Here is a 12,054-nt window from a genome sequence, read left to right on the forward strand (position 1 = left end):
ATGTTGAGAATATATAAAAAAATATATTTTAAGTTTATTGCAAAATATGTATTATTATATTCATAAGCATTACCGTATATATTCAAATATTTAAGTGTTTTGAGAGTGTAGGGAGACCAACTCGATTACGTTGTGGTGATTCATGGGAGTTGATGGAGCTAAAGAGTTCTTTTGCCACATTTTGCTTGTTTCGAATCTCTCATTGGGTGTATGTTCTGTACAGCAACATGGGAAACGTAGTTTTTTTTATATTAATTCTGCTGTTAAACATGATTATTTTTAAACTAAGTTGAAATAAGGCTTTTATAATAAATGTCTTTAAAGGATAACGATAAAGGATATTTAAAGGTGCCATAGAACACATTTTCACAAGATGTAATATAAGTCTAAGGTGTCCCCTGAATGTGTCTGTGAAGTTTCAGCTCAAAATACCCCATACATTTTTTTAAATTACTTTTTGTAACTGCCTATTTTGAGGCATCATTAAATATGCGCCGATTCAGGCTGCTGCCCCTTTAAATCCTTTAAATCCCCTAAGCTTGCGACTGCCTTAACCAGCATAAACAAAGTTCACACAGCTAATATAACCCTCAAAATGGATCTTTACAAAGTGTTCATCATGCAGCATGTCTAATCGTGTAAGTACAGTGTTTATTTTGATGTTTACATTTGATTCTGAATGAGTTTGATAGTGCTTCGTGGCTAAAGCTAACATTACACACTGTTGGAGAGATTTATAAGGAATGAAGTTGTGTTTATGAATTATACAGACTGCAAGTGTTTAAAAATGAAAATAACGACAGTCTCGTCTCCGTGAATACAGTAAGAAACGATGGTAACTTTAACCACATTTAACAGTACATTAGCAACATGCTAACGAAACATTTAGAAAGACAATTTACAAATATCAGTAAAAATATCATGATATCATGGATCATGTCAGTTATTATTATTTCATCTGCTATTTTTCGCTGTTGTTCTTGCTTGCTTACCTTGTCTGATGATTCAGCTCTGCACAGATTCAGACTTTAATACTGGCAGCCCTTGTCTAATGCCTCGATCATGGGCTGGCATATGCAAATATTGGGGGCGTACATATTAATGATCCCGACTGTTACGTAACAGTCTGTGTTATGTTGAGATTCGCCTGTTCTTCTGAGGTCTTTTAAACAAATGAGATTTACATAAGGAGGAAACAATGGTGTTTGAGACTCACTGTATGTCATTCTCTTGTTATTCAACTATGCCAAGGTAAATTCAATTTTCCATTCTATGACACCTTTAACAAGTTATAAAGTAAAATATCTAGCTTCTGCCAGACCGCCTTCAACTTACAAAAATCACTGCTATTATAAAGCTTGGATGCATCAGGATATTTAATAATATAACTCTGATTATGTTCATCAGAAAGAAGAAAGTCATATTCACCTAGGATGGCTTGAGGGTGAATAAAGCTTGGGGTAATTTTCATTTTAAATTGAACTAATCCTTTAACTGCTATTGGACAGTGTCACTGTAGAAAAACAAGTGATTATGTAGGAATTTTTGCACATTTTGTCTGAGTGTGGATGAATTTTTTCACTGTTTGTGGCAGTGCATTCTGAGATTGTGATGTTTCCTTAGAATATGGACAAAATTAGGTCTTTTATAAAGCAACATAAGGATGCTACCCACATTTTGGAGCAGCCCTCCCATCAGGAGGACCTATGATGCCTTAAAATGCTCTCTAGGTGGGCAGCTCACTAGGGTTTAAAATCGTCTGCTGTTTCTGCATTTTAACACCAGCATGACCGTAGAATGGCAGAAGGCTTTTAAGGGCAAAGCACCCTTCATGCCCACTCTCTGATCCCTCTCAGAGTATCTTCAGATGTAGCCAACCTGACGTTAATCAGAGGGAAATTCATTTGTTTGTTTGGCTGTCCCCCCTCCTGCTGCTGGGAGCAATCTCCACGCCTGGCCCCTTCTAATGATGCTGTTAATAACCTGATGTTGATAACCCTGCCTGCTCCGCCAGCTGCTTGAGTTCTTTATGACAGATTCATATTTACTGCTTCATTAAACCCCTTATGAGAGGAGGCCAAAAATGCTGCAAAGAGGTGAAAGAGGTAAAAAAATGCACACACACACACCCTGTCCTGCCAAAACTCTCACCATGACTGCTTTTATTAATACCGTGGCACTACAAGACCAATGCTGTTTAGAATTTCATAAATAGTCTTGGCAATGATTAGGTGAAATGCAAAACTGTGCGACGAGCAACAGCCTTGACAACATCCTGTCTGTGCAGTGTCAGCCTGTTAGCACGACTGGAGCGGAATTAAACGGCACAAACGACAGTTCACATTTGTAGCAATTTGCCTGCGTTCGATACTTTTTAGTGTATGCTTGAAATGCGGACGCAATGCATCTATTTGCTAGAGGTGGGAGGATTGTTTTTCCACTAAAGGTCCTTTCATTGATCATATGTGATGTCCCACATGAATATAGATTTGTTTCAGGCTGTGTAGGTGATAAACATCCTTTCTTTTGTAGTGTTCCCAAGAAAACAGCTCAACAATTATCAGTTTACCGAGGAATAGTTGGAATGTCATATCCGGGCTCCCTCTTTTGGCAGCTCATTAGACGGAGCGCTCGGCTCTTCAGCCAGGCAGCTGGATATTATTCAAGTCAATAAATGTGGCGGAGAAAAAAAGACTGTTTTTAGTAACAGAACAACTTGAATTCAACTTGAAAAGCACTTTACAATTCAGTAGTACAATCTAGCTTGCTGGAGCCTGATTGTGAGGTAGGGAAGAACAGAGAGCTAAATCAGTCGTCGGTACAGCTCAAAACAACAAACTCAACTTTGAGCACACTTATTCAGCCATCTTTTCATATTGCCAAGCACTCCAGATCCATGTGGTCTTCTTAGCGTGTTATCCTCAAGTCCTTAAAAGATCCACGTTCAGGCCAGAAAAGTGAACAGAGTAAAAAACAAACAAAAAAACAACAACTGCTTTCTTGGATCTCATTTTGGTTTACTTGAGTTGTGACCGAGTTTCATTCCATTTTCTATTCACACTTTTTAATATAAAATGTATCATGAAATGTAACGTTAATATTTGTAAAATTAGTTTACAATTAGTATTCATGTTTTTTTTTTCTTTTTCAAATTGATGGGGCACTGAAAGGCAGGATGGTTAAACCCTTAAGACAGGAACACACCAGTTTTTCCTCGTCGGCCGACTAAGTTTTCTCAGTGTGTTCCGCACCGTCGGCTGAAGTTGGTCCTCGTCTGCCTTTTTTCGGCCGATTCAAAATGTTGAATCGGCGTTGGAGCTCGTCGGTCCATCGGGCCATCTGATCATTCTGATTGGCTGCTCAGCTACTGCCGCCTGCTGTTTCGGAAAGGCATTTCATATCACGCAGGCGCAGAACTGACGTGCTGCTTGGCCGTCGACTGTTTAGCATCGGTTTGGTGTGGCAGGGCAACTTTGCAAAGACGCTGCAAACGTGAGCAAACCCCACAGTCTGCTTTTGTCGCCACTAGTTCGTCGGTGTTGGCTTGGTGTGTTCTGGCCTTTAAACATTAATTTTCAGAGCATCAAAACTGAAGGAAGTCCTTTGAGAGTTTGTATTTTTATATGCCAGCATGACATATGACACCAAGGCAGTCAACTATATATATATTTTTTTTTAATATTTAAAAAATATTAATATTCTGATTGGCTGTTCAGTCATCTGCATAGAAACAGAATAAGCAGCACTTTGTATGCACCTTATACTGTATGTTACATTTATAGAATCTTAAGATGCACGCAAAATCGAAAATAAGGTAAACATTGTGCTTTGTGTTCACAATTCAACTTATAAGCAAACTAAACTGTGAATTTAAATGTTTGGTTTGCTTGGAGCATAAACTAATTTTCTTTAAAACCTCTCTCAGATCCCTGAAATGAAATTTCAGTACTAGTCATGATTGCTTCTGAAAAAGCTAATTGATCTAAACACAGAAATTGATCCAAGCCCAGCCCTTTCTGTCACATTAAGCAGAACCTCACCATAGCTCTAGCTTCTGTCGTTATGTTCATGCCACTCCACTAAGGGAACACAATTCATATCTGTCAGCTCATGTCTCGCCTTATTCCCTGAAGGACTCGAGACAGAGAGCATGCTGTCCTGCTCCTAGAGAGCATTACGGCACAGGCCTCTATCTCAAAAGGAACATCCATCGACAGTGGGCATCACCACATCTGTCAGGGAGGAACGACAAAGATGTTTTCTGCGAATTTGCTCTCTCATTAAACTGGTCCTCTAGTGGGAAGATACCAGCAAAGCATACTGATCTGAGTTTGACAAAAGTCTGCTCAGTATTAGAAAAAACCCACAGTCCTCTATATAATCGTTGAGTTATGTTCTCAAACTGTGCAAGTTTAGAAAATACAAGATACTGTGTCTACACCGGACGTGAGCAGCGCAACGCAATGAGACAAAAGACAATAAAACCCATGATAATCAGTGCTGCAGCTACACTGGATGCGTCGTGACACACAACAAATTCCCGACGCTACTTCTGACACAAAAGACAAATGGATTTGGGACGTTCGCTTTGAAGTGTAGATAGTCAGGATCAGAACTCAACAATAAGGATGGCCTGGATGAAGCTTGGGACCAGTTGGAAATGAATGCCATCTCTTTTCATCAAAAAAGTTTTTATGAATTTATAGCTGTTATGGAATTACATGGCTGTGTAGTTTTTCACATAATATTGCAAAAACATAAAACTAATGAAATAAAATAAAATAAATAAAATTGTTACAGCTATGGTGGGACTATATACTGTATAGTTTCCATATAATATTGAAAAAAAAAAGTATATAAAAAAAAATGTATAAAAATAAATAAAAATAAAATATCTACAGCTACTGTGTGACTTTATACACTGTATAGTATCCATAGGATATTGCAAAAACATAAAATAAGACATTAAAAAAATAACTACAGCTATGGTGGGACTATATACAGTGCATAGTTCCCATTTAATAAGATTGCAAAAACATTAAAATAAAATAAAATAAAATAAAATAAACAAATAAAATAGCTACAGCTACGGTGGGATTATATACACTGTATAGTTTCCATATAATATTGTAAAAACATATAAAAAAGATAAAATAAATAATAATAAAATTATATAGCTACAACTACTGTGTGGGACTATATACTTACAAACACACCATTTATTTTGACAGCATTTTTACATCATTTGTGATAAATCTATGAGGAAAGTGCCCTCATTTTCACACAATCGCTTACCTGCTTCTCCAACAAACACCTCTACTGGAGCACTCGGAGGGCTTTCGCCAATGACGTTGTAGGCAGTCATCACAATTTCATAGCGCCTGTATTTCTGCAGCTCTGATGAGAATAAAAAATTACAAACAGAAGATCTATAAGGGTACTTGAAATGTGTATCTTGGCTTTGAGACAGCAGATAAGAAGAATGAGAATTCCTCTGTGTAGAAACAAAAGTATATCTCAGATAACCACCCGCTGTTCCCTACAGTATAGACACAGAATAGTTTTGGTGTGATCATGGGAAGCAATGGCATCAAACTCTTACATAGGAGAAGTGAGAGCACATGCATTTCTCAGGTCTGCTCGGGCAGTGTGCAATGGGATTCACTTTGAGAATATCTTAGGGCCAGAATGTTCCTGGTCAGAGTAGATGGATTAGAGGAAAAACCTCATTCTCTGAACAGGAAGTGTATTTGGGATTACACACTTTGCCAAAGGGAGTTTGAATATTTCGGACTTCAAAGGCAGACTGACATAAACGAGAAAGATGGCTAAATGAAACTTACGCGTTAGCTCGAATTCGGTTAATGAAGGATTGCTGACAGTCTTCACAGTGCTTTTGGCTGTGGAGGGAGAAAAAGGCAACTGATGAGGAATACATTACTGGAGATGGAAAAGCACAAATCAAAGGGATATTTCATCATGGCAGTAAATCTTTGCTTTTCAAAGTTGCTCATCACACACTTCTCCAAGAGATTGATGAAATTCCACAATGCTCATCTCACTGTTGCGCGCGCTCTGATCAAACCCCGCGAGAAACCAAAGTGAGTCAGTGATAAATGATTCAACAGTCAATATAAAGTACTATATCACAAGCTGGGGTGCATTAGGGACCTAATAAGATTTTTAAAACATATACTGACCAGGCATCACTTTAGAAAATGTAAAGAAAAATCGGAATGTCCGCACCACTGGTCAGTCCTTTTATACAGTTCCTTTTGAGCTCTGAAACTTAAATGATATGTCTTTGTCATTTAAAAAAAGGCTTTCTACAAGAGAGAGCATATTCAGACTTTCAGAAGTATCTTCTAGTCAAGCTCAGACACTTGAACTTTACTTACAAAATGCCTAAATTGACAGAAATAAAGAGCTCAGTGAGGGATTGAAAATTAGTTTACATGCTTAAATTTAAAGTTACGTCTGTCATTTTATCAAAAATAGAATATTGTAAAGTAAGACAAAACAACTAAACATCACAGAATTCAACAAAACCATTGCTAATTCTTGCTCATGTGTGTGCTATTGGTTTTCCCACCAAAAACTATTTTTATTGATCCAGCTTTTCTTAGTTAAAAAGGGATATTATTATGATTATGATTTAAAAATATTTAAAAATGTTTTGCTTTTGATGAAATTGGAATATTTCTTAATAAATGACACAGTTTAGTATAGGGAACAGTTCTCACTTTTAACTAGATGCTTATTAGCTTGCTAGCCCTAAATCCTACCCCATACCTAAACTTAAACGCTACAACAACTACCTTACTAACTATTAGAAGAGTTTGTTGAGGCAAAAGTCTTAGTGAATATGTGTTCCCCATACCAGAGTATTACCTGAATATTTTATTCAATATATGAAGACATATATGAAGGGGAAATACACATGAGGAATGACTATATCTGACAACACATTATGAACAACAATCATAGGCATATATAAAGAAACAGAAACTGACTCGACTTGAGCAGAATGCCCAAGAAAGTGACAGGGACCTTGTTAGCTTCTGGAGTACCTGCTAACTTTCACTGTAAGCTGTTAAGCCTGAACAAATAGAGCATAGCTCTGGTAATTTCCTCTTGGCATTTAGGGTGATTTCAGCAGGGAGGCACATTCGGCACTTAACAGACCTCAGATTTTAACATGTAAGATGAGTGGAGAGCAGAGGAGAGATATTGCACTCCTGCCCTGACCAGTCCAGAACATAGGGAAAGGAATTAAATATGCCTCCGTGCTCGGCTGCTCCGGGCTTGCGCATTTAAATGCTGTCAACACTGCTGAGTCCAATTTGTCAAAGGAGATTTAGCAGCCGGATCCAGGCTGCGGAAAAAGAGCCCGTTGGCGAGCACGGTGTCGAACACTTGAGCTCAAACTCATGATTCCGCACCTCACGCAGCCTGAGCGCGTAATGAGTTCACCTACGCTCAGCCATCCGTCGGAAATATATTCCCTAACTGCAGGGAGAAGAAGCGTCCTAACGCTTTGATAACGTTCAAATTTGCACAATATGCATGGTATTAATGTGGATTTTGAAATTTGCCATCACAGATTGTGTCCCAGTTTCATTTCAGAACTTGACTTCCTTTCCAAGAGTGTAGCTGGGAAATACAATATATACAGTGCCTATAGAAAATCATTATACCCCTTTGAGGTAGTTACTTTATTTGTCGTACAGCCTGAAATCAAAACCCATTCCAAATAAAATCTAGTTTTATTTACAAAATTTGCCTTACAACATCAAAAAAAAAAAAAAAAAGTTCTGAAAATGTAATAGAATAACAGGGTTGGAAAAGTCATCAGTCCCCTGATTTGATACTTCGTAGAGCCACCTTTTGCTTTAATTACAGCCATTAATCTTTTTGGATTTGTCTGTACTAGCTTTGCAAACCTAAAGTGGGGATTATTTGCCCATTCCTTGCGGAATTGATCAATTTCAGTCAAATTCTGTGGTGAGCGGCAATGTACTGCTCTCTTCAAGTCCTTCAAGACTCTGATGCCATCTGGCAAAAGGTGTGTAGTGATTTTGGACTAGCCTCACACAGGGCCACCACAAATCTAGTTATTTATGGTCTTAAATATTAATATTTTGTTTTAATATTAATATTAAGTTTTTGGTCACACATCACCTAAGGTGAGTGTGAGAGTGTGAGCGGCGACGTCTTCCACTTGTTGAGCTGGGCAGCGTTGCAGTGGGAAGAAAGGAGTTGGAATCCGTTTTACGGCCTTAAACATGTAGTACTTGTGAACGCTGAACACCTGGAGCACAGAGGAGGTCTTTTCCTGGAACACACAGAAGAAGAAGCCTTGAAGGTTCTGATGTCTTTGCAGACGATCCGTATTCTCTGGAACTCGCAGACGGAAGGATCTTTAGATTCTGAAGTCAGTGCAGATCCGAGCAGTCTGGAACACACAGATCTGGAGGATCTCTGATGTGAGGGTTTTGAAGTTGGTGCAGAAACTATTTTGAAGATGGGGGCTATGCTTGTCGTCGTTGTCTTCGTTGCAGTTTTCAAACTTCCCGAGTTCACTTCTTGCAGAGCTTCCTTGTTTCTCTCTTTAGAGCTTCAGAGTATTGAGAGAGCAACTTCACTTCAACTCTGTGGAGTTGGACTTAGCTTAGCACATCTTGGGACCGGAACCTTGAACTGAGACTGGAACAGGCACTGGAGCCTGAAACCAGTACGGGAAACTGCAGAAACCCAGAAACTGGAACAATTCTCTGTCTAAGAGACAAGCCTTTTAATCTGTCCTGAGAAGGAGGAAAATGCAGATCCAGTGTTTTGATTGGCTGATGCTGTCAGATGTGGCCACTGGATGGCCCCTTTCTTGCATGAGGTTCATTTGCATAGCTTAAAGTTCATGTTTGGACAATGTCTTTAAGGTTTTTCCTATGTGTAATTCACTTTCCAAACCAATTTCAGATTAAACTAGGCATTGTGCTTATTTGACTGAACTTGATCAATTCTGCAAGGAATGGGCAAATATTCCCCAATCTAGGTGTGCAAAGCTAGTACAGACATATCCAAAAAGATTAATGGCTGTAATTAAAGCAAAGGAAGGCTCTATGAAGTATCAAATGAGGGGACTGATGACTTTTCCAACCCTGTTGTTCTAGTTTTTCAGTTTATTTTTAATTAATTTTCAGAACTGTTGCTTTTTCTTTCATTCTTTGATGTTGTAAGTCAAAATACGTATATAAAACTGGAAAAGTTGTTTTGATTTCAGGCTGTACGACAAATAAAGTAACTATTTCAAAGGGGTATAATGATTTTATGCAGGCACTGTATTTTTGCACAAAAGCACATGTCAAACACTTGACAGGAAAAATGGTTTATCACACATGGAATATTGTAAAGTAAGACAAAACTACTAATAACACAAAACATCACAGAATTCATCAAAAACCATTGTTAATATTTTCTCACGTTTGTGCTATTGTTTTCCCCACCAATCCTTATAGATCCAGCTTTTCTTACTTAATAGGCATATTATTATGCTATTATTATTATGATTTTGATTGATTACCAATCAATCAAAATAATATTCAAAAATGCTTTGCTGAAGAACCACCTGGAATATTTCTTAGTAAATTGCCACTTTTTCCATGTTAGAATCGCATAGCAATCGCAACAACCACTGTAAGTTAATTTAAAGGGATAGTTCACCCAAAAATGAAAATTTGATGTTTATCTGCTTACCCCCAGTGCATCCAAGATGTAGGTGACTTTTTTTCTTCAGTCGAACGCAAATTATGATTTTTAACTGCAACCGCTGCCGTCTGTCAGTCAAATAATAGCAGTAGATGGGAACTTCAACTATAACAGTAAATAAAACTTGCTTAGACAAATCAAAATTAAATCCTGTGGCTCGTGACGGCACATTGATTTCCTAAGACACAAAACGATCGGTTTGTGCGAGAAACCGAACAGTATTTATATAATTTTTTACCTCTAATACACCACTATGTCCAACTTCGTTCAGCTTCCGGCTAGTACGGTCTGATCGCGCTCTGACAACGGAAGTGATGTCTCGCGCTCACTGAAGTATATGGGCGAGACATCACTTCCGTCTTCAGAACGCGTTTTTTGACCTCACTAGCAGGAAGCTGAACGAAGTTGGACATAGTGGTGTATTAGAGGTAAAAATTATATAAATAATGTTCGGTTTCTCGCACAAACCGATCGTTTCGTGTCTTAGGACATTAATGTGTCGTCACGAGCCGCAGGTTTTAATTTTGATTTGTCTAAGCAAGTTTTATGTACTGTTATAGTTGAAGTTCCCATCTACTGCTATTATTTGACTGACAGACGGCAGCGGTTGCAGTTAAAAATGATAATTTGCGTTCGACTGAAGAAAAAAGTCACATACATCTTGGATGCACTGGGGGTAAGCAGATAAACATCAAATTTTAATTTTTGGGTGAACTATCCCTTTAAAATGATTGTCCTAACTGCAGGGAGGACACGCATCCTAATGCTTTGATAATGTTTAAATTTCTGCTATATTAATGGTATTAATGTGGATTTTATAATTTACCATCACCAATTGTGTCCTAGTTTCATTTTAAAACTCGACTGCTTCTCTGAGAGAGTAGCTAGGAAACATAATATCTTTGCACAAAAGAACACGTCAAAAAAAATGAGCTTAAAACGTTGAGGGATTCCTTGAAAAATACATTTTTTTCAATAACTGGATGGGTTAAAGTGTTCAAAAAAGCACTCGAGCTATAAATCACATTTGGTTGCAGACATTTCTGGTTCAAGAGGAGAGCCTCCTCCCGCTAGTTACCTGTCAGTTCGGTGCGCAGCAAGGAGCTGTTGACGGCCCTCTTTGACTCCTGTGGAGCGCTGTCATACTGCAGCTCACGGTAGTAGAGCCGATAGCCCACCAGAACCCCATTCACACTCTCCTCCTTGGGCGTCTGCAAAGGCACAGATTAATTTAAAGGTCACATTCCACTAGCTGTTCTCACGGTCCTTATTAAGGCACACCCTGATAAAAAGCCTTCCCGGCTGTAACTGACAGACAGCGCTGACTGATCTCCTGTCGTGCGTCTGTGTACGACGCTTGCCGCGAAACGAATAAGATAAATAAAAGATGAGGATTTAATTTCTGAGCCATTCAGTCAGTGGGTAATTAACAAAGCTCCGAGCTGAGTGTAATCAACTCGGCCTATGGTTCTGCTGATAAAACAGACAGTAGTGAGAAGATCCGGGACTCATAGGTCAGTGAATAAAGGTTTCGGCTACTAATTAATATCCCTTCAGATTGCAGGATTGCTGTCGCGCATGGGTATTAATTATCCTGGGCTTGCCAAGCCCTCTACGAGCTCTGTAAATGTGCGGGTATCAATACCGCATGTCATTAATTTATGCAAACCCGCACGAGGAATACTAAGTGATGCACGGCAGGCTGCTCAGGCAACCTATTGACAAAAATCAGATCATTAAACAGAACAGGGCTGTAATTTCACTGGAGATAGCCTGCAACATGCTGGTATTCTTCTCAGGCTGGAGCCGGTTTGTTATCTGGCCATCAGATAAACTTAATGGGGGTCAGGAGTTCACTTGACCGGGGTGGGCTGGCATTAGCGTACCTGCCACTGCACCAGCACGGAAGTTGTCGTGGAAGGTTTCACGGCTTGAATCGTGGGCGCTTCATCAGGAACTGCAGAAATACAAAAAAATAAAAAATAAAATAAAAAACAACAACAAAAAAAAAACCATTTGAAAATAAGTTAAAGTAAAATATACCTGGTTAGATACGTTCTTAGATAAGGAAATTCTCTCATTATTTACTCTCTGTCATTTCATTCCCTAATCTGTTTGGCTATTTCTTCTGTGGAACATAAAAGGAGGTTTTTTGAAGAATGTTCCTTTCACTATAATGGGAGTAAATTAGGACTGGTTGTGTCAAGCTCAAAAAAGACCAAAAAAGCACCATAAAAGTGGTTCATCATATCACTTGTGTGCTTTAGTCCTCAGATGTCATATGATGGC

General features: G+C 38.6%; 1 protein-coding gene across 5 annotated transcripts in view; it reads right to left on the reverse strand.

Annotated features, from left to right (window-relative positions):
* sdk1a (sidekick cell adhesion molecule 1a) overlaps positions 1–12,054 on the reverse strand; it is a 349,997-nt gene that overhangs the window by 20,044 nt on the left and 317,899 nt on the right. For all 5 annotated transcript variants that reach the window (XM_067382425.1, XM_067382423.1, XM_067382422.1 and 2 more), the window contains 4 exons: positions 11,652–11,722; positions 10,844–10,976; positions 5,844–5,900; positions 5,296–5,397 (listed from right to left, as the gene is read on the reverse strand). In XM_067382425.1, coding sequence (XP_067238526.1) covers positions 5,296–5,397; positions 5,844–5,900; positions 10,844–10,976; positions 11,652–11,722 — 363 coding nt within the window. The remainder of the gene's footprint in view (positions 1–5,295; positions 5,398–5,843; positions 5,901–10,843; positions 10,977–11,651; positions 11,723–12,054) is intronic.

This window comes from Chanodichthys erythropterus, chromosome 3, assembly GCF_024489055.1.
Source record: "Chanodichthys erythropterus isolate Z2021 chromosome 3, ASM2448905v1, whole genome shotgun sequence".
NCBI classification, from domain to species: Eukaryota; Metazoa; Chordata; class Actinopteri; order Cypriniformes; family Xenocyprididae; genus Chanodichthys; species Chanodichthys erythropterus.